Here is a 23,951-nt window from a genome sequence, read left to right on the forward strand (position 1 = left end):
ACATGGTCGTTTTTTTTCCAAAAATAAAACGCCTTACTATACATGGTCGTTTTTTTTCCAAAATAAAACGCCTTACTATACATGGTCGTTTTTTTTCCAAAAATAAAACGCCTTACTATACATGGTCGTTTTTTCCCCAAAATAAAACGCCTTACTATACATGGCCGTTTTTTTTTTCTAAAAATAAAACGCCTTACTATACATGGTCGTTTTTATTCCAAAATAAAACGCCTTACTATACATGGTCTTTTTCTTCCAAAATAAAACGCCTTACTATACATGGTCGTTTTTTTTCCAAAATAAAATTCCTTACTATACATGGCCGTTTTTTTTTTCTAAAAATAAAACGCCTTACTATACATGGTCGTTTTTTTTCCAAAAATAAAACGCCTTACTATACATGGTCGTTTTTTTTCCAAAATAAAACGCCTTACTATACATGGTCGTTTTTTTTCCAAAAATAAAACGCCTTACTATACATGGTCGTTTTTTTTCCAAAATAAAACGCCTTACTATACATGGTCGTTTTTTTTCCAAAAATAAAACGCCTTACTATACATGGTCGTTTTTTCCCCAAAATAAAACGCCTTACTATACATGGTCGTTTTTCTTCCAAAATAAAACGCCTTACTATACATGGTCGTTTTTTTTCAAAAATAAAATTCCTTTCTATACATGGCCGTTTTTTTTTCTAAAAATAAAACGCCTTACTATACATGGTCGTTTTTCTTCCAAAATAAAACGCCTTACACATGGTCGTTTTTCTTCCAAAATAAAAGGCCTTACTATACATGGTCGTTTTTTTCCCCAAAATAAAACGCCTTAATATACATGGTCGTTTTTCTTCCAAAATAAAACGCCTTACTATACATGGTCGTTTTTTTTCCAAAATAAAACGCCTTACTATACATGGTCGTTTTTCTTCCAAAATAAAACGCCTTACAATACATGGTTGTTTTTTTTCCAAAAATAAAACGCCTTAAAATACATGGTCGTTTTTATTCCAAAATAAAACGCCTTACTATACATGGTCTTTTTCTTCCAAAATAAAACGCCTTACTATACATGGTCGTTTTTTTTCCAAAATAAAATTCCTTACTATACATGGTCGTTTTTCTTCCAAAATAAAACGCCTTACAATACATGGTTGTTTTTTTTCCAAAAATAAAACGCCTTAAAATACATGGTCGTTTTTATTCCAAAATAAAACGCCTTACTATACATGGTCTTTTTTTTTCAAAAATAAAACGCCTTACTATACATGGTCGTTTTTTTTCCAAAAATAAAACGCCTTACTATACATGGTCGTTTTTTTCCAAAATAAAACGCGTTACTATACATGGTCGTTTTTTTTTCAAAAATAAAACGCCTTACTATACATGGTCGTTTTTTTTTTCCAAAAATAAAACGCCTTAAAATACATGGTCATTTTTATTCCAAAATAAAACGCCTTACTATACATGGTCTTTTTTTTTTCAAAAATAAAACGCCTTACTATACATGGTCGTTTTTTTTCCAAAAATAAAACGCCTTACTATACATGGTCGTTTTTATTCCAAAATAAAACGCCTTACTAAACATGGTCGTTTTTTTTCCCAAAATAAAACGCCTTACTATACGTGGTCATTTTTCTTCCAAAATAAAACGCCTTACTATACATGGTCGTTTTTTTTCAAAAAATAAAACGCCTTACTATACATGGTCGTTTTTCTTCCAAAATAAAACGGCTTACTATACATGGTCGTTTTTTTTTCTAAAAATAAAACGCCTTACTATACATGGTCGTTTTTTTTCCAAAAATAAAACGCCTTACTATACATGGTAGTTTTTCTTCCAAAATAAAACGCCTTACAATACATGGTTGTTTTTTTTCCAAAAATAAAACGCCTTAAAATACATGGTCGTTTTTCTTCCAAAATAAAACGCCTTACTATACATGGTCGTTTTTTTTCCAAAATAAAATGCCTTACTATACATGGTCGTTTTTTTTTCTAAAAATAAAACGCCTTACTATACATGGTTGTTTTTCTTCCAAAATAAAACGCCTTACTATACATGGTCGTTTTTATTCCAAAATAAAACGCCTTACTATACATGGTCTTTTTTTTTCAAAAATAAAATGCCTTACTATACATGTTCGTTTTTTTTTCTAAAAATAAAATGCCTTACTATACATGGTCGTTTTTTTTCCAAAAATAAAACGCCTTACTATACATGGTAGTTTAAAAAAAAATTAAAATAAAGCGCCTTACTATACATGGTCGTTTTTTCCCAAAAATAAAACGCCTTACTATACATGGTCGTTTTTTTTTCAAAAAATAAGACGCCTTACTATACATGGTCGTTTTTTTTTCCAAAAATAAAACGCCTTACTATACATGGTCGTTTTTTTCAAAAAATAAAACGCCTTACTATACATCGTCGTTTTTTCCCAAAAATAAAACGCCTTAAAATACATGGTCGTTTTTCTTCCAAAATAAAACGCCTTACTATACATGGTCGTTTTTTTTCCAAAATAAAACGCCTTACTATACATGGTCGTTTTTCTTCCAAAATAAAACGCCTTACTATACATGGTCGTTTTTCTTCCAAAATAAAACGCCTTACTATACATGGTCGTTTTTCTTCCAAAATAAAACGCCTTACTATACATGGTCCTTTTTTTTCCAAAATAAAATTCCTTACTATACATGGTCGTTTTTTTTTCCAAAAATAAAACGCCTTACTAGACATGGTCATTTTTCTTCCAAAATAAAACGCCTTACACATGGTCGTTTTTCTTCCAAAATAAAAGGCCTTACTATACATGGTCGTTTTTTTCCCCAAAATAAAACGCCTTAATATACATGGTCGTTTTTCTTCCAAAATAAAACGCCTTACTATACATGGTCGTTTTTCTTCCAAAATAAAACGCCTTACTATACATGGTCGTTTTTTTTCCAAAAATAAAACGCCTTACTATACATGGTCGTTTTTTTTCCAAAATAAAATTCCTTACTATACATGGCCGTTTTTTTTTTCTAAAAATAAAACGCCTTACTATACATGGTCGTTTTTATTCCAAAATAAAACGCCTTACTATACATGGTCTTTTTCTTCCAAAATAAAACGCCTTACTATACATGGTCGTTTTTTTTCCAAAATAAAATTCCTTACTATACATGGCCGTTTTTTTTTTCTAAAAATAAAACGCCTTACTAAACATGGTCGTTTTTTTTCCAAAAATAAAACGCCTTACTATACATGGTCGTTTTTTTTCCAAAATAAAACGCCTTACTATACATGGTCGTTTTTTTTCCAAAAATAAAACGCCTTACTATACATGGTCGTTTTTTTCCCAAAATAAAACGCCTTACTATACATGGTCGTTTTTCTTCCAAAATAAAACGCCTTACTATACATGGTCGTTTTTTTTCAAAAATAAAATTCCTTTCTATACATGGCCGTTTTTTTTTCTAAAAATAAAACGCCTTACTATACATGGTCGTTTTTCTTCCAAAATAAAACGCCTTACACATGGTCGTTTTTCTTCCAAAATAAAACGCCTTACTATACATGGTCGTTTTTTTTCCAAAATAAAACGCCTTACTATACATGGTCGTTTTTCTTCCAAAATAAAACGCCTTACAATACATGGTTGTTTTTTTTCCAAAAATAAAACGCCTTAAAATACATGGTCTTTTTCTTCCAAAATAAAACGCCTTACTATACATGGTCTTTTTCTTCCAAAATAAAACGCCTTACTATACATGGTCGTTTTTTTTTCCAAAATAAAATTCCTTACTATACATGGTCGTTTTTCTTCCAAAATAAAACGCCTTAAAATACATGGTCGTTTTTATTCCAAAATAAAACGCCTTACTATACATGGTCTTTTTTTTTCAAAAATAAAACGCCTTACTATACATGGTCGTTTTTTTTCCAAAAATAAAACGCCTTACTATACATGGTCGTTTTTTTCCAAAATAAAACGCGTTACTATACATGGTCGTTTTTTTTTCAAAAATAAAACGCCTTACTATACATGGTCGTTTTTTTTTCCAAAAATAAAACGCCTTAAAATACATGGTCATTTTTATTCCAAAATAAAACGCCTTACTATACATGGTCTTTTTTTTTCAAAAATAAAACGCCTTACTATACATGGTCGTTTTTTTTCCAAAAATAAAACGCCTTACTATACATGGTCGTTTTTTTCCAAAATAAAACGCGTTACTATACATGGTCTTTTTTTTTTCAAAAATAAAACGCCTTACTATACATGGTCGTTTTTTTTCCAAAAATAAAACGCCTTACTATACATGGTCGTTTTTATTCCAAAATAAAACGCCTTACTAAACATGGTCGTTTTTTTTCCCAAAATAAAACGCCTTACTATACGTGGTCATTTTTCTTCCAAAATAAAACGCCTTCCTATACATGGTCGTTTTTTCTTCCAAAATAAAACGCCTTACTATACATGGTCGTTCTTCTTCCAAAATAAAACGCCTTACTATACATGGTCGTTTTTTTTCCAAAATAAAACGGCTTACTATACATGGTCGTTTTATTTTTTCAAAAATAAAACGCCTTACTATACATGGTCGTTTTTTTTCAAAAAATAAAACGCCTTACTATACATGGTCGTTTTTCTTCCAAAATAAAACGGCTTACTATACATGGTCGTTTTTTTTTCTAAAAATAAAACGCCTTACTATACATGGTTGTTTTTCTTCCAAAATAAAACGCCTTACTATACATGGTCGTTTTTATTCCAAAATAAAACGCCTTACTATACATGGTCTTTTTTTTTCAAAAATAAAATGCCTTACTATACATGTTCGTTTTTTTTTCTAAAAATAAAATGCCTTACTATACATGGTCGTTTTTTTTCCAAAAATAAAACGCCTTACTATACATGGTGGTTTTAAAAAAATAAAATAAAGCGCCTTACTATACATGGTCGTTTTTTCCCAAAAATAAAACGCCTTACTATACATGGTCGTTTTTTTTTCAAAAAATAAGACGCCTTACTATACATGGTCGTTTTTTTTCCAAAAATAAAACGCCTTACTATACATGGTCGTTTTTTTCAAAAAATAAAACGCCTTACTATACATCGTCGTTTTTTCCCAAAAATAAAACGCCTTAAAATACATGGTCGTTTTTCTTCCAAAATAAAACGCCTTACTATACATGGTCGTTTTTTTTCCAAAATAAAATGCCTTACTATACATGGTCGTTTTTTTTTTCTAAAAATAAAACGCCTTACTATACATGGTCGTTTTTTTTCCAAAAATAAAACGCCTTACTATACATGGTCGTTTTTTTTCCAAAAATAAAACGCCTTACTATACATGGTCGTTTTTTTTCCAAAAATAAAATGCCTTACTATACATGTCGTTTTTTGTTGTTGTTGTTTTTTCTCCCCTAAATAAAACGACTTACTATACATGCTCGTTTTTAAAAAAAAATAAAATAAAAACGTTTTTTTTTTTTTAATATAACGCCTCACTATACATCGTCGTTAAAAAATAAATAAATAAAAAACAAAACAAAACAAAACAAAAACACAAAACCCCCAAAAAATGCCTTACTATACATGTCGTTTTTTTGTGTTTTTTTTTTTTTTTAAATAAAATGCCTTACTATACATGGTCTTTAAAAAAAAAAAAAAGCCTTACTATACATGGTCATTTTTTTTTTTCCTCAATAAAACACCTACCCATCGATGGTCTTTTTTTTTGTTTTTTGTTTTTTTAATTAAAACGCGCTGCGATTGGCTGGCAACCAGTCCAGGGTGTCCCCTCCCTACTGCCCAAAGCCAGCTGAGATAAGCTCCAGCATCCCCCGCGACCCTTGTGAGGAATAATTAAAACGGCTTACTATATATGGTCGGGTTTTACATGGTCGTTTTTTGTTTTTTTTAAATAAAACGCCTTACTATACATGGTAATTTTTTATTTTATTTTTTTTAAATACAATGCCTTACTGTACATGGTCTTTTTTTGTTTTGTTTTTTTAAATAAAACTGGTCACTATACATGGTCTTTTCTCTTTTTTTATTTATTTATTTATTTATTTATTTATTTATTTAAATAAAACACCTTACCTTTAACACCATGGCGATGTAATTTTTTATGAATTATTCGGTGCCTTGCTGGTTAGTTTTGTTCCACGGAAGTAAAACGCCCGGTTCAGTAAAACCCCACCTCTCCCCGTGATTGCCGCACCCCCGGCGAGCCGACTGCATGTCTGCTGTTGGAGCACTCCTCCACGCAACTTGACGCTAGCCAGTTCTTCAATAAACATTAGAAACAAAACGGCTCCTTTCTGCATGGAATTGAGGAGGATGAGGAGGGGAGGAGGGAGAAGAAATTATAAACCTGGGCTGGTTTCGAACCAGTGACTTGCTGCTTACCAAGCAAGCACACTAACCCCTATCATAGACGCAAACCGCTCTTATTACAACAAGATGACCAAAACATTGTCGTTGTTGTTGTGAGGCAGACGTCACAACAGACGACGAGGAGCATCGCCGTCGCAGACACAATCTCCTCCCCGTGGCTGGCTTGCACCACCAGCGCCTCCTGAGGAGCTCGGCCCAGAACGCCGCTCTCGACGATGACGATGAGGAGGGGGAAGGAGAGCACGGCCTCAGCAGAGGTGACAAATATGTTGGCAGGCGGCTTTTTGCTCCCTTTGCTTCTTGATTGGCAGGTGTCAACGCTGTCAGCAGTGGCGTGCAAAAGGGGTTGTTGTAATGTTAAGTTGTAATTATAATGATGTTTTGTAATTATAATAATTACAGTAATTATGTTTTATAATTGGAATAATTATGTGAATTCAATCGAATGGCATGTGCCATTTAAAAAAAATAAAAATAAATGTTAAAAATAGATAATATGATGTTTCTGACTACGGTTTGTTTGTCTTGCAGGTTACACGGACCCCAAGAGGAAGAAACTTTGGCTAAAGGAGTCGAGACGAAGAAGAACGCCGCCGCCGCCACGACTCTTCTTCCCCACATTCGGCGGGTTTGGGTTTGGTCCTTTTTTCTAAACCGAATCTTGTCATCGTTTGAAAATGTTCACTTGAACTTGACATAATCTCCTATATGGATTGGATTTTCCCACATTTTGCATCCAAGTGATTACGTTTGTAAAGATGAACCTCTTCCTGTGTAATTCTTTTTTTGTTTTTGTTTCTCATAAACATATGGATGCCTTCAAGAAATGTTCATTCTTTTTTCTGAACTTATGACACTAAATGCGCAAAAATGCCTATAGTCTAACGTGACTTGAATGAGTTTTCACAAAAACAGGAGTAGCTATTGAAAGTAAAAAAATCTAGATAGGGAATAACTTGAAATGTTCCTGTTTTATTCATTTGGCCACTTGGTGGCAGTGTAGCACAGACTGCATGGCTTGGTTACCAACATTTCTTAGAAAGATAGTGGCGGTTTCTGATATGCGCAATATGTACATATGTCACTGAAATACACGGCAACTGTTCAAATGGTTGAGGTCATGGGATGATGATGATGATGATATGATTCATCTTTTGTTCATATCATACGACATGAAGAAGAAGAAAAGCTTTTATTGTAAGGAGCGACGGTGACAAATGTCATTCAAATGAATAAACGTGCATTCATAAGTTGGGTTGATTGCATTGAATCACCATAAAACACGACAAGACGTCTCTTGTGTTTTTTTTCTTTTTTTCTGCTGTGCCTCTAATTAGTTTGGAGCACAAATTGCTGCTAATTCCACCGAGTATCAAACATGCTTTGAACGCTCGCCGGCGAGGGAAAAAACGCGTCAGGCAGCCCGGTCTTTTGTTGCGTTCAAGGACTTACCAAACGCGTTGGATGAAAGAAAACGAGTTTGGGTCAAAGAGCTGCCAAGGGATTTTTTTTTAAATTTTATTCTTAAAAACACTTGTGGAGGATGAAGACGCGACTAACGAGGAAGCCCGAATGACGGCCTTAACGGCCTTAATGTGGGACAAAAAAGCCACCTGCACTTTTTACTACTTGCAATTATGTTTCAGGGACACTGTTGCCGGGCAGATTAGCAAACAGGAAGTGACAAAATTGTGTCGTTTTGGTGGTTAATTTACAATCACGAGGATTTTTGAAGCCCATAAACACATCAAAAGGTCAAAATGCTAAAAAGTTGATGCTGATGAAAATGACGGACATGTTGAATGTTTACAACAGCCATGAATAATAATAATAAGTCAATCAGTTTATTAGCTAATTTACACCATGTTAGCAAACAAATATTTGCAAGGGTGATGATATTTATAAATATCCAGCAAGAAAAATCAGGGGAAAACAGACAAATAGCAAAATGGCGTCAGTTGAAAACATGTTTCCAAACATCTTAACGTTAAATAGGATGAAAAATGTTACGTTCAATGTCTGTTAAAAAGTTGACATTTTTGAAAACCACGCCCTTATAGTTTCCATCTCAATGCAAAACATGGTGAAAAATTGAGGACATATTCATTGTAGTCAAAAAATAAATGGCCCTTAAGCACAAACTGTTCATTGTCTAAATGCTTCAAATGTGTAAAAAAAATAAAATAAATTATACGTCATGCACCTTTTTTCAACAGGGTGTGTGTGTTGGGGGCTCATCTGCATTACAGATGAGATGAAAAAAAAATCAAGCATCCATGATTCATGACGTTTCCTAGTGAGCCTCCGACATGGCAACCGTCTTAGTAACAGTTGCCTAGCAACAGCAACAATCCACCACCTCCACAGCCAATCAACGACATGGTGACAACATTGTCATCCGTTTGTTGGGCAATCATTTGCATCTTTTTATAATAATCTGTTTTAGTTTGGCAACCAGGATTTTTTTTTCAAGACTCAAGAATGAAAAAAAAAATGTCCATCCGTTCATTCATCCGATCAAAAGAAAGCAATCTGGCTATGCAAATGACCGAGGTCCCGGCGGAGTGCGCCTGCCAGACACGTGTTGAGAAACTCACTTAGGATGAGTGACGGTCGTCTTTGTCGGCGGCGGTCAGCGAAGACGCGTAAACATGGCCGCCATATGCCAAGTCGCTGTCCCCAGATGCATGATGGGACATGGCAAGAGGCACGGAAAATGTTACCGCCTGCTCCATGTCGACTGCATGAGCTTAGATTAAACCACTACATGGCAGATACCACAAAATGACGCTACAGTTGCTGGCCTTTCTGTGTGGATTTTTTATTTTTATTTTTTTTTAATAAATGATTTAAATATTTTTTTTTAATTAAGACTCTTGGTGAAACATTATATTATATTTTCACCCCAAGTTCCAATTTTCCGTCCAAATTTGTATATGGTTTCTATCGTACCAAGCTAAACCTGACTAGCTAGGAAATTTTGATAGCACTTAGCTCTACTCTGCTAGCTAAACATTTAAACAGATAACATATTTACATTCTTTCTAGATTTCTTTCTTTATATCTGTTGTATACTATTTCACCCTTTGTTTCCTTTTCATTCAAATTTGGATAAAGTTTTCAACTTTCCATGCTATATAGCTAAACCTCACTAGCTAGCAAATTCTGATAGCACATAGCTGTCTGATGCTAGCTAAACATTTAAGCAAACGTCAAAATATTTGTTTGAGATTTCTGTCTGTCAAATTGTGGTTTTCATCAAAATTTCTAAGAGCTTTCTGTGCTACCATGCTTAACCTCAAACAAGCTAACAAGCTAACACAGCCTGATAAAACATAGCTGTCTGATGCTAGCTAGATTTTTAAAGAAACAATTTACCATTTTTTTGGGGTTGGGTGGGGAGTTCTGTCTTTTGATCTGTAGTTAAGTTTCAACCGTATTCCCATTCTTTCTTGAAATTTGTACAAAGTTAGTTTTATGCTAGCAAGCTAATAGTAACATCTAGTCCGCTGTCTTTTTTTTCTTTTTTCTTTTTTCTTTTTTTTTTTGTAATAAGAGTGTCTCATTTTATACAGTTAGTCTATGTATGTTATGGATCATAAGCATTAAAAGTGTGGTTTTATTATGTATTTATTTATGGAGTTAGGATGACGATGATGTTCTCAGGCGACTTAGCCGACTTAAAAAGCGCATTTTGTTTGTGGAGCCGATCAAAGCCGCTGAGGCCTTGGAGCGACATGAAGGCTCGGTCGCACCGATCTGCTCGCCTTTCACCAGCCGACAAGACGCACACGCTGGGCCTTTTTTTCTTTCCTGGAAAGCATTCCAGGCACTTTTCCAAACAAACAACACTCGGGGATCGCCCCATCACTAAACTTCGGGGAGTTAATCTTTTGTAACGTAAAGTCAAAGCTAACGATCGAAGCCTTTTGTGTCACGAGTAATGCTAACAACAAAAAATACTCACAATTTTTTTTGCTGCTGATTTTTTTCCTGTAATTTCACAACGTTTTTCACAAAGTGTGTGATTAGCAAAAATACAAGACAGTTTTCTTTTTTTTTAAGATCTTTATTATCAATGAAGGTTACCGTGGAGACACAAAAATGTTCTCATCGAATCACTCCAGTAGAGGAAATCATACTATTTTCATGTTGCACAACATTATCACAATGTATCCGCGATACATAAATACAAACAACCACGATGCTCGTACACGCGCTCGATAAATAGATGGAACACTTCCTAGCGATAGTAAGAGAACAAGACACTACTTCTAGTTATTGTTATTATTAGCGGTGGTCGTGTGGTGTCAACGAGCGATGTCGTAGCATTGTGAGTGGACTTTTTAGCACGTCGATATTTACGTGTATGGTTGGCAACGAGTTATAGGGCAGCACCGAAAAGAAGAAAATTAGTTGAAAAAGTTACAAGGAAAAAATGTAGTTCTGGGAATAAAGCAGTAATATATTTAGCATAGCTATATTATACATAATTTTAACAACAATCATTATCTGTATGTTTGTGTACAATTACGCTCGTAATATGACCAAATTATTAACAACAACGTTGTGTTGTATTATGAATTATATTCAGATTTTATTCTCATAATTGCAAACTTTTATTGCACTATTATGAGTCAATTCTTGCAAATTTGGATTTTATTCTTGCAATTGTAACTAAGGGTAAAATTCCATGTTTTTCTGTAATAATACAACTTTATTCTCATAAAATAAAAGCGTTACAGTAAATTAGACTTTTATTCTCGTATTTCATGACATTGTTCTCGCAATTATGACTTAATTTTCATTTTTTCCCCCTCTGGTTACTTTGCTTTAAATTGTTCCAAAACATCATTCATGTCATTTGAATCATTTGTACAATATTACAATACATACAGTCAACTGTACATACTCTTAGAAATGTATATGTATGTATATATGCTTCATTTTTAAAATTATTATTATTATTTTTTTTTTACATCTGTGGAACTCTTCACACTATGTGATGTCAAAGCTGGCCAGTGGCACGAGAAGGGTGCGTTCAGGTACGTCTGTACATCACAGATGAAAAGCATGTTTTCTGGATTTGATTTGTTTCTAAAATTAATGACAATCCAAAATATTTTTTTCTGTAAAATTGAAAAATTACTCAAATATTATACATTTATTAATAATGTTGAGTCCAATTGAGTCTATATTGCCAAATAGGGATTTTTTCCCCCCGCAAGAAAATGAATTAAATAACTTTATTCTTATAAAAATACATTTTTCAATATTTATTTGCTTTGCCATAATACATTTTTCAGTATTTATTTTATCTGCTATAATATTATTGCTATTATTTAGTCACATTATTCATTCTTTAAATGTTTTTTTTTTAAATTAAAGTAAAATAAAAATAAACATAGAAAAATAAACAAGAATGAAATTGTAAGACAAAAATATAATTTTATTCTTGTAAACTTCTATTTTTTTCCAATATATAAATAACTATTTTTTTTTTATGGCAAAAGAAATCTCCTTTTTATTCTAGTAAAAAAATCTTCTCATAATATTATTACTTAAGTATAAAAAATAATTATTTCAAATAAAATTAAAAATAATGTTCTTAATAAAATAGTAAAACTACATATAAAAGAGAAATAAAATAAGAATAAAGAAAAATATATGCTTTTAAAATTCCCATTTTTTTACACTATACTTTATCTTCATGAAATAAATAATATTTAATAAATTATATATAACAAATAAAAATAATCTCCCAATATTAAGTCTTTGAGTCTTTAAAAAAAAATACCTTTCTTGTTGTTCTTGTTTCGGAGTTTGGAGAACTCTCCCAAAAGAAGACATGCTTTTCATTGGACGATTTATCAACTCCTCACTTCAGGCATCCAATCAGCTTCGAGCCCGGACCAATTTGTCGTACCTGAACGCAACTTTTGGCCACTGGAAGAGCTGCTTGACACACTGAAAGTAAGTGAATATATAATATTTATACACATAAGTAGATGGATTAGAGAGCTTGAGGAAGAAAATGAAGAAGACGAGGTTCACTGAGGCATCGCTTTGAGGATGGCGTTCACCTCCTCGGCCACGGCCGTCAGCGCAAACTCAAACTGCTCCTGCGGGACAAAAAGAGGCGGCAACATTTGTGACAAAAAGTACTCACAAGTATGAGTATGAAAGTATTTTTTATTTTATTTTCATACAGGTGAGGCCAGCTTGACTTTTGTTTGGCTTTTGTTTTTTTTCCCCCTCCAGAGCAAAGCAACAGCGTGATTGATGTTTCCCCCCACAGAGCTGCTGCTGCTGTTTTTGCACTCTTCTCCCCAGGCTCAGGGGCAACAAAAAAAAAAAAAAAAAAAAAGGAGGCGCGTAGGAGTGCGGAGGCCTTAAGATGTGTCAACACAGAGCGAGGCCTGAAGGGAAACAAACGCGATCGATGGACAGGCGGGAGCCGCCGGTGGCCGATCAGCTTTTTCTATTTTGGAAGTCGTGTGATGTCAGAAATATGAATCCGTCCAGCTCCGCTTGGATTTTTGGGCTTCGAAGCTCCGTTGGGAGGGGCCGGCAGTTTTGCGGCCCCCTATGTGATAAGTCGACGGGAGTCCTATTTGGTAGCTATCGGACAAAATGGAGCAAATTTCATGTTGCAAATTCAAATTTGCTTCAGGTGCTGGAAATGAGTTGCTGAAACGCTGTTTCAGACCAAAATGGAGGACTTCCTGTGTCTTTTCTGATAAGGCGGCTTGAGAATTTTTTTTTTGTGGGTCACCTCATGTTAGACATGCCGGCCAAATTTCATGTTGAACTAGCGACAAGGGCTGAATTTTATTTTAAGGAATCCTAATAATTGGCTAAAAATGATTAAAACAAACAAAAGATACCACATTTATTCTCATAAAATTATTGTTTTTCTAATAGCTTTAATAAGAGTATGTTTTTAAAAACAGAAAATTGCAACTTTATTCTTAGAAAATGATGAATTTATTGTAGCAACTTCTCCCACTGTATTTATGAATCAATTTCCATAAAATTGTATATATTTTTTTCTCATTATATTATGATACTTGATGATTGTGAAAATTACAAATTTATTCTTATAAAATTAGAAATGTACTCTAATAACATTACAACTTTATTCTAGTAATATTACATTTTTTTTGTTAGAATAAAAAATTATTCTAACATTCTGCCTATATTCTTGTAAAATTCTGACATTTATTTTACTAAAGGTAAACAACTTTCCTCTTTTTAATCCAACTATTTTTTTGAAACATTTTTTTTATCATCAAAAACTAAAACTTTAGTCAACCCCGCTGATTTGCACATTTGCAGATTTTTTTTTCGATTTTTACAAATTTTTAAATAAAAAATGTTATTTTTTTTGTTTGTTTTTTCGTTGTTGTTTTTTTTATTTTTTGTTTTTTGTTTTTTTTCTCCGAAATGTGTTGGTGAAATAAGTTTATAAGTTTATTTTATTTCTTGAAGAATTTTTGGGGTAAAAAAATAAAGAAATACAATAAATAAATAAATAAATAAATACATTTTAGGATGATTTTTTTTCTCACAAAATCAGACTTTCAGACTATTTTTGTCAACATTACAACTTTTTGTTGTAACATCTTCCTCTGGTGAAAGTAATAACGGCAACTTTTATGAGTGATTATTTGTTGGCACTCTCTCACAAGAGTGAATATTTGGACTGTTGGTGTTCCAAAAAATAAAAAATAAAATGGCTGGCATCCAATCAAACTTTCTTGATGTTGGAGGACTTCACAAACAAAAGCGACGTGTTATCTTTTCATCTCGCTCACCCCTCCCTCAAAACCTCTCGAGCTCAAAGGCAGCGGGGGGGTGGTGGTGGTGGTGGTGGGGGGGGGGGGGGGGGGGGGGGGGGGGGGGGGGGGGTTGTGTTCTTCTTACCTTTGTGTGGACCATGCCGGCTCTCTGGTCTCTCAAGTGCTCCAGGGTAGCGGCAATATCAATCTCCTTAGCACCTGCAACACGCACGCACAACATTGGCGGCAGTTGAAAGCAATCAGGCTAATCCAGCTCACATCTGTCCATCTCGTCTTTTCTACCCCCTTTAGAAGGCCCATTGCAAATGAATACATTCATCCCTGGGAAGGCTTGGACGGCGGCCCGCAGACTCGCTCGCGCGTCTTGATCAAATATGCGAGAGGAGGTTGTGTGAAAGGGGCCACGATGCTCTCGAGGAACAAGTACGAGACTGATGACATCATCTCCTATGGAGGACTTCATGATGATGTTTATTTACTCATCACATCTGTGTGTCTTCTACTGCCCCCAGGAGGACAATGTGGGTGTAACAGATGGAGCGGCACAAGGGCCATTTAACTGTAACAAAAACTGTTCATTATTTATTATCAGTATTTTCTCATTAAATTATGGCTTTTATCATTTATTCTCAAAGTTTTTTTTTCAACTGCTATTTTTTCTTGTAATATTATGAATACTACAAATATATTTCTTAGAAAATGTAAACTTTTTTGTCATAAAATTATGACAAATGATTCTGGAAAGAATTATGTTAATTTCTGATTATAATTTTGTTCTTATTATTACAACTTTTCTCTAATTTATCCCTTAAAAAATTAGTTAAAAGTTATTTGTGTAAAAAGAAAAAAAAAATTCCCTCATGAAACTGACATTTTTTCCCTTTTTTTTTGGTCATAAAATTCTTAATCACTTCTTGCGGAATTAAATTAATTTTCTCATAATAGAAATTGATACTCATTCCTATGACTTAATTCTCATTAAAATAAAATTACAACTTATATTTTTAGAGCAAAAGTAAATTCTATTTTATTTTATTTATGTTTTTTAAATAGAGGAAAAAGTAGTTGCGTGCTCCAAACAACCTTTGATGTGTAAGAGTGGAAGGCCGAATTCCAGAGTAAACGAGAAGCCAAAGAAAAGCTTTCGAGGGCCAGATTATGTCCATTTTCTACACAGCAGACGTTGGAGGGGGGGATTTGTTGGGGGGCACGGCTCAGGAAACAAAAGGTTAAAAAAAAGCGCGGCGAGTGGCTTTCATCGCCACTGGACAACTGGGGGCATTTGTCACTCAAGAACTTCTTCTAAAGAGCGGCCATTTTGAGTTGAGGAAAGGGCAAAGTTGAAAGGTCAAAGGCCAGAGGGCAGGCCAAGCTACGGAGGGGCTCTTCTAATTGACACAGGCTGACCTTTGGGGGCACGAAATCATCCACAATGGACGTAAAATCCATTTTGAATTTCCAACAATTTTACACGCTGCCTTTTCAACTATTATGTCTGCAGCTTACTGGGCAGTTGTGATCATCAGTATGTGTTTGTCATACTGCCGCCTGGTGGTCGAGGTAGGCACACCAGAAGCAGCTACATAATAAATGCATAAAATCATAATTTACAAACTGCTTCATATTATAATTTGATTTAAATGTTATTTTTTTAATGCTGTTATTTACATAGTACAATAGTGTAGAGTGCTATTTTTTGTTTTTACTATTAAATTAATTTAACAAAAGTTTTTAAATCGGTGTTGGAAAGGATTAACAGATAAATTTGATTCTCACGAAATAATTTTGTTTGCGTAACATTATAATCACTGTATTTTTAAACATATTAAGTTTGCTCTAAAAATGCTTGAATTATTCACACAATATCAAAGTTTTTATATATATATATATAAAATTGTTCATATTATGAATGTACTCTTGTAAAATTGGGATTTCTTGCAAAATGTAAACATTTCACAAAAAAACAAAACAAAAACAAAACAAAAAAACTCCACACAATATTCCAAGTTTACTTGTTGTGATATTTGAAATTTATTCTAGTGGGGGAAAAAAAGCTCACTTTATTCCAGCTTTTTTTTTTTTGGAATTTGCAAATTTTATGACTACACAGACTTTATTCTGGCCTGTATTTTCATAAAAAAGACATCTGCCCAATATTACAAATCCGTTCCCTTATTCTCTTATAATTTTGTCTGCCCAGTATTGAAACAATGTGTTTAAAAAAACAAACAGCTTTAGTTATTATTGCCCAAGTTTTTGTCAGGAATTTCTGACTTTATTCTCATTAAAAAATGTTTTATATACATTCAGTTACAAAAAACAATAACAAAACATCAGACTTGTAGTTTATGAGTTTCTTCGGCAGCTGAAAGTGTGACAAACACTGCGGAAACATCTTATGAATTTATATTTGTGAATTAGCACTTCTCAAGACTTTGTTTCCTCGTAGTTTTTAATATAAAAATATGAATTTATTATGCAAATAATTTAAGACTTTACTTTCCAAAAATTAAAACTTTTTCCACCTGTAATATTACAAATGTATTCTTTAAATCATCATCACACATTTTTTTCATTTTTTTTCTTGTATTAATATAACTTTATCCATCATACTTTTTGATTGATGTTACTGTGTTGATGCTTTATGATCCTCTCTTGCTAAACGTGCTTTTTCTGCCATCATGTTGCATCTGAGCTCATTTATGAATTTTGCTTTTCACGGTAGGACTCGGCAAACGGTTCACTCTAAGACAATAATAATGCAGCTGCAGAAAGATAAAAGAAAAAAAAAACTAATCAAATGAACACATGCTTGTATGAAACATTGATGGCAAACTGTAAATGAATTGCGTTTCATTGGCATGCATGTGCCAGCTAAATTCATGTGGCAATCGTCATGCAGGTCGATATGGCGTGACAGCAGCATAAATGACTGCTAAATTACTAATGTTCATATAGGCCCCCCCCCCCACGATTTCTCATTTGCGCGGGGGCCTTTGTTCCCCCAATTCAAGCCGCACCCCCGTCACCCTCCAACGCATCACACCAAGACCCTCGATAGAAAAGCAGAGCGTTGCCAGGGCAACGCAAGCAGAGGGAGCCTTTACCTTTTGCCATCCTATTGAGGACCATGTCAATCAGAATGTAAGTCCCACTCCTGCCAGCGCCATCACTGCAGGTTGACACAGACAGAAAAAGAAGACACAGATCATAAGACAGGACAAATATCACAGATAGCAAATGATAGAAAAAAAAAATACAAATTTTTTTCTTAGGTTTGCAACTTTATTAAATAAAGCACAAAACATAAAACAGTAATCACGCTAAGACTCCATTGTCATCAAAATTAGGACTGTGTATCGATTCTAATTTCCTCAATCGATTTGATTTCAATGCAATTTTTCCCCGATTCAATTCGATTTACTTCAGTGCAATCCGATATGGATTAATTATAGAACATTAATTCTTCTTAAATGTCAAGTACCTGATAACAACTCCACAAATATTAAATTACAAAGTAAATTTTGTGCATGTAGTAACTGGTTAAATGATTTTGTTTATTAACGAAAGTAACACGTGTTACAATCAGTTAAATGTTACACAAACATTGACATCAGCAAGGATAAGATGACAATATATTCATAATTCTAATTTAATCATTTTAAATATAAACTTAAAATATTCTGAATTGTCTTAACCTGCAATAATTTCATAAATTTAAGAAAATACTTTAAAATTCACGTGAATAGTAAATTTCAAGGAAACATTAAGATACAAAAAAAAAATAAAATTCTATTTTCTTAAGAATTTATGGGAAAAAATAGATATTTATATAATCGATTCATGGTTTTATGAACCAATATTGGGCTAGAAAAGGAAAATCAATTCAAAATTTATCTTCAAAATTATTTTTCCTCAAAATATTAAGACTACTTAGTTTTTGGACCATTTAATTTTTTAGGCAAATTAATTTATGCTGTTTTTTAAATCTCAAAATGGAGATTGTCGCTTATCGTCCTACACATTTATTCTCGTTATATTATGCAATATTATAATATTTAAAAAAAAAAATCACATATTTTAATCTGTGTTAAATTTACTCTCATAAAGCGTCAAAGATAAATATTTTTTTTCTCAATTTTTTTTTGCTTTTTTCCCCCATGCTATACATTTAAGATTCACAGTGTTTACACTAACAATGAAACAGAACAATAAAAACAATGTTTTTTATTTTTTGGGTTATTTTTATTTTTTAAGCACAACGTATATTTGAATTCAGCAGTGGTAATAGTTTGGTCTTGCACCCAAAAAATATTCCATATATTAAAAAAAAAATCAAAACATATACTAAAACTATTAAAAATTAAGCAAAAAGTTTTTTTTAAAAAAGTGCAAATAAAATCGACCTGGCCATGTGACAATTGGATGATGCAATGCATGTGATTGACTCATGTGTGGTCTGGGCAAGCAATGTTGAGGGAGTTGGGGGGTCTTCTGAGAGCCCACCAGAGGACAAAGGCTTTTAAAATCACGCACCTCGAGAGCACAGGAGAAGGTTGAGAGACCAGCAGCGGTTTGAAGAACATTTTTTTGTTTTTTTTTTGTTTTTTGAAGGGCTTCGCTTTTTTTTTTCCCTCTGTCTCTCCATTACTCTAGGGATGGCGTGTTGAAAAGCCTCCCTTTGTGCCCGCCGGCCATTCAGTGGCGCTGCATGTTAATTGCAAACAAGGCTCGCATCTCTCCGATGAAGGCGCGGGCCAAACAAACGCTGGGGAGGCGCGCGGCGCCTTCATTAATCCGCGCTCGCCGCACGCATGACTTGACAGGGTGCGCCTGTTAAAAGTGCTCAGGCGGGTTATTGGGTGTTTACCACAAAGCGGCCTTAAGCCAAACTTTTTTTTTTTTTTTTTAAGCCTTGCATAGCGACGTCAATATCTCCCTAAAAAATAATAAGAAAAAACAGTAAATCAAAGCTGTTCATGGTCTGTACAGTGCTTAATAAATGCATGGCTTTAATGCGGACGCTTTCCAATTCCGTGAGCTATCCATGGGTTTAGAAATTTCAAGCCACTTAAAACTTTTTTCAGAAATACAACTAAATAACTGGTTTGACATATTAATAATAAAAAAAAGTGTTATTCCACTTTTTTCAATTTTGTTGTAAAACTAATCATAATTTTATGAGCTTTAATGTAGACTGTTTCAAATTCGGTGAGCTGTCGAGGTTTTCAACAGGAATGAGGAAGTTCGAAATGAATATTCAAATATTCGAGACAGTTTTGAGCTAGAAACGAAGTCGAAAACTTTTTGGGTACGATGGATAACAGCAACTTGAACATCTTGTTAAAAACAACCATCATCATGGAGTGCTTTAATGCATACTCTTTCCTTTTTAGCTAGTAAAAAAAAAGACGTTTAATATAATCAAGAAATGTCATTTCCTTTTTTTTTTTTTTTACTACAGTAAATTTGAATTTGAAAATTTATTTACATTTATTATTATTATTTAAAGATTTATAACAAAATCAACCATTATGATGGCGTGCTTTAACATGTACTCTTACAGTTTTAATGAGCTTCAATTGCCAAATGCGAGCCACTAAGACGAGATTTTTCTATTTAGGTGAGCAAGTAAGTAATTATATTTATTTCAAAATTGTTCAGCCTTATCGGACATTGAATAATAAGTCGGCCATTTTGATTTGAAGCTTAGCCGAATGACCAAAAATGGTAAGCTTATACTTGACAATTGGAGGGTTCCGAATTGAGAAATATTTTCATATACACCATTTAATGTGTTTGTAGCATGATGTTACGTTTGAAAACATGCGCACCCCCACTTTGGTTGCCAATCAGCATCATCATCTTGACAATCATCAGGTTGCAATACTTGCCTGCAGTGAACAATAATCGGGCAAGATCGACCCCGGTAGCACTTGTTAACCTTTCTGGAATAAAAGAAGACAAAGAAAAAAAGGAGAGCACGTTATTGTGTGTCCGGATCATGTTGGCAAAATAAAGATGAATGCCACCAATTACATGTGGTGCGCCTGGACGAAATAAATATGGCAATAATCAAGTGAGCCACTGGCGCCCTCGCCCGCCAATCAATCGCTTTAACTGGATTGGAAGCATTCCAGTGAATGGAGCGTCATTTCGGAGTGCATTACTGCGACAGGCGGCGGCGGGATGTTGTGATTACGCAACTCCCACGTATTTACGCCGACCAATTATGAGCGCCGGACAAGCTTTTTCTGCACCCCGCTGTCAGACGCAGCAAGTGGCTTTGAAAAAAACAAAAAACAAAATACGCTTATAAAACAAAAAAACAAAAAACAAAACGTGAACATCATAATGATAAAACTATGAAATGCTAATGAGGTGCATGATTCATTTGTTGGTTAATATTATTCAAATGACAGCTACAGCATCTCAATAAATTTGAACATCATGGAAAAGAAATGATTTTGAATTTGAAACTTGTGATAAAGATTCACTGCACACATTGTGAAACATTTCATGATAGAAATAATGTACCACTACTACAGGTAATAGTCCTATTTTTTCCAATCATTAGTTAAAGTTAATGAATAATAAATAGTTAAAAAAAATGTTTCACTTTTATATTGCATTATATTTATTTTTACCCACACACTGATAATTAATAAACAAAAATACAAAAAAAATAGTACAACTTAGTTTTGGCGCTGGAACAGATTAATTGCATTTACATTTATTACCAGAATCTGAGTGGACCTTTGATTAATTAAAAAAAATAAAAATAAAAATAAAAATAAAAATAATAAAAAAAAGAATAAAGGGAAAAAAACGATTGTTCTTATTTTATTTATTTTTAACAAAGGCAAAAATAAAAAAAATCAAAAATCAAAACTTATTCTGAAAAAAAGTGGGAAAATTCCAAAATATATATAAAAAAATGTTGAACAAAGAAAAAAAGAAAAAAAAATATCCTGTGGTTTTACTTTGTAATATCACCAATATCTACAAGATGGCAGACTTCAACCTAAGTGGGCCAAATAATTTCTGGCGGATATGGAATGATATCCAAGACAAACATAGCGCCTCAATAATATTCCAATTTTGGAAAATATTTTTGTGAAAAAATACACAAAATGAGTTCTTATAATTTTTATTTATTTATTTATTTATTTTTACAAGATTTTAAGAGAGCTCTTTCTACTGGAAAAAAATGCAGGATGTGGATATTTTGTTGCTTCCCTCAAACCTTTTAAATACATAAATAAATAAACTTTAAAAAAAAAGATCTAAATTCATCGAGCTAGGTCATGTAGTAGTTAGTTATTCTGTAAAACATTCTCAAAATCATCTAAATGAATGAAAAACAATCATGACATCATAGATTCCATCCATTTTCTATCGTACTTTTCCTCAACTCATTGAATGCCAGCGACATGTTTTCACGTCTTTTAAAAATCCCGTTTTAAATACAAAAATCCAGTTCACACAGTATATTCAGTGGGGGCAATGTCATACATGTTAGATCCGTGCCAAAAAGTGCAGCAAAGATGGCCCAAACTTCCCATGCAAAAGCGAGAGGGTCGAGAGAGCAAGGAGAGGTGGGAGAGCGAGCGAGCGAGCGAGCGAGAGAGAGAAAGAGAGAGAGTCAGGTTGTGCACAGGCCTGGCTGAGGAGACACAGTTTCCAATGATCACTTTTGTGACTATGCAACTGGGCTCATATTACTAGCTGCAACATCACAAAAATGACACTGGCAACCGCAAAACACGGCCGAAACCTCAAAAAAATTGACACCCTGCCGCGTACACGCACACACACAAAAAAAACTGCGCTCTAATACATACAGTACGAGCTAATTGGAAGGGAAAAAAGCACCAAAGAGGACGCCATCCCCTCACTTTGCATTAACAAGCACAGAAGGCGGGGGGGGACAGATTTCCATCCCCAAATCAGATGCATCTATTCTCATTTGTTGTCCCTCCGTGGTTTCCCGGAGGAGTCGGGGCGAGGCGATCCCCTCGCTAACAAACCCCGAGCACTCTCTCCCTCTTTTTAGTCAGGCGGCTCGCCTTTAATTGGCTCTTTGAATGAGCTGTTTTCTTCCCAAGCCAAGCCAGGCAGTGCGGGGCTGTTAATTTGCTGCATCACATGTGCTGGAGGGAGGTGAGGGCAAGGAGGTGGTGCGGGGACAGCAAGGTTATTATAGTTAACCAAAAGGAATCCAATAAAGAAAACACAAATTGAAAAAAACATTTCCATTAATGGAATAAAATGAAAAGAAAATTCTTAAAAATATATTGCATGTTTATAATACCAACTATAACTATAATTATAGAGAATTGTACTTTTTATTTTTGTCTAACATTAACATGTATTCCATATACAGTTAAAAAAAAATCTAAAACTAATACTAAAATTAAGAAATTGTTTGAGAAAAATTAAAACCAACAAATGTGCTCTAAAAATTAAAACTGTCAAAATAAAATAAAATATAATAAAAAAGAAATAAATAAATTATATATATATATTATATATATAAAAAAAAAAAAAACTATAACTGTAATTATAGAGAATTGTATTTTTTTATTTTTGTCTAACATTAACATGTATTCCATATATAGTTAAAAAAAAATCTAAAACTAATACAAAAATTGAGAAATTGCTTGAAAAAAAAATAAAATCAACAAATGTGCTCTAAAAACTAATTAAAACTGTCAAAACTAAATAAAATAATATACTAAAAAAATAAATAAATAAATTACAGATATAAAATAAAACAAAACAAAACAAAATAAAACAAAATAAAAACAAACAATAATGAAAACCCCCAAACTATTATAACCCTGAGGGAAAGGAGAGAAACCTTGTTAGAGCCACCAAACAGGGGAAAAAGGAAGGTGGGGAGTGAACGAGCTGAGGGGTCGGGGGTCGGCGCTCTGCTGTACCTGCGGAAGTCCAAGAGGGTGCGCGCCGTGTTGGGGACTCCGCGGTCCATCCAGGACAGGAAGTGGAACTGCGTGACGGTGCGCGTCTCATTGGTGTGCAGGTTCTTCAGGTAGAAGCTCCGGACCAGGAAGTCCTCGCACCAGATGTGCTCGGACACCAGATTGACCTGCATTCACACCACCAAACACGACGACAACATTAACTCAATCCGGTACAAAAGAGATTCGCAGACTATCCGTACCTCGTAGAAGTGGTAGACGTCAGAGCCCTCATCCGGCCAGTAGTGGTGACACTGCTTGACGCCGTTCTCCGAGATGGGGGTGAGCATGACGACGACCACGCAGCCGCTCTCCCACACCATCTGCGCACGGCGGGAGACGCAATCGTTCAGGGCTGACAAGCGGCGGAATATCGCGCATTCTTGGCGGCGGCGCACGAGGATGAAATGGATTTCTTAATCCGGGTCCAGCAGGCATGAATAAACCGTCACCGTTGCAGGAAAATGTAATGTGCGCTCGGGAGAAACGCACAAGCCCACAGCAGCCATTAAGGCAAATGGGAAGGAAAACTCAACATTTTATGAGCCTTCAGTACGTTTATCAAATATGTACAGTGTGTGCCACTTCAAGAGATGTTTTCCTTTTCATATCTAGTGGGTGACAGAATTTTTCAAGACGAGAAAAATCATACATTAAGAGGCCCGAATATCCACCCTCAAATTTCCCCCAAATTGCTGTAAACATTTTCTACAGTCAGATTTTGAAACTACCGAAGATGCTGTGTAGAATGAATTGAAATGTAGCCATAAACAAAAG

General features: G+C 34.1%; 2 protein-coding genes across 3 annotated transcripts in view; one reads left to right on the forward strand and one right to left on the reverse strand.

The window, feature by feature from the left end:
- Positions 1 to 7,648, forward strand: part of dnajb6b (DnaJ heat shock protein family (Hsp40) member B6b) — a 133,164-nt gene extending 125,516 nt beyond the window's left edge. For both annotated transcript variants that reach the window (XM_077509391.1, XM_077509390.1), the window contains 2 exons: positions 6,490 to 6,645; positions 6,920 to 7,648. In XM_077509391.1, the coding sequence (XP_077365517.1) occupies positions 6,490 to 6,645; positions 6,920 to 7,041 (278 nt within the window). In that variant the 3' untranslated portion in view covers positions 7,042 to 7,648. The remainder of the gene's footprint in view (positions 1 to 6,489; positions 6,646 to 6,919) is intronic.
- A 2,800-nt stretch (positions 7,649 to 10,448) lies between these two features.
- Positions 10,449 to 23,951, reverse strand: part of ptprn2 (protein tyrosine phosphatase receptor type N2) — a 128,251-nt gene continuing 114,748 nt past the window's right edge. Inside the window, exons 17-22 of the mRNA XM_077509083.1 lie at positions 23,378 to 23,497; positions 23,136 to 23,302; positions 20,091 to 20,138; positions 17,298 to 17,368; positions 14,315 to 14,388; positions 10,449 to 12,510 (exon numbers count right to left, since the gene is read on the reverse strand). Of these exons, the coding sequence (XP_077365209.1) occupies positions 12,439 to 12,510; positions 14,315 to 14,388; positions 17,298 to 17,368; positions 20,091 to 20,138; positions 23,136 to 23,302; positions 23,378 to 23,497 (552 nt within the window). The 3' untranslated portion in view covers positions 10,449 to 12,438. The remainder of the gene's footprint in view (positions 12,511 to 14,314; positions 14,389 to 17,297; positions 17,369 to 20,090; positions 20,139 to 23,135; positions 23,303 to 23,377; positions 23,498 to 23,951) is intronic.

This window comes from Festucalex cinctus, chromosome 20 (assembly GCF_051991245.1).
Source record: "Festucalex cinctus isolate MCC-2025b chromosome 20, RoL_Fcin_1.0, whole genome shotgun sequence".
NCBI lineage: Eukaryota > Metazoa > Chordata > Actinopteri > Syngnathiformes > Syngnathidae > Festucalex > Festucalex cinctus.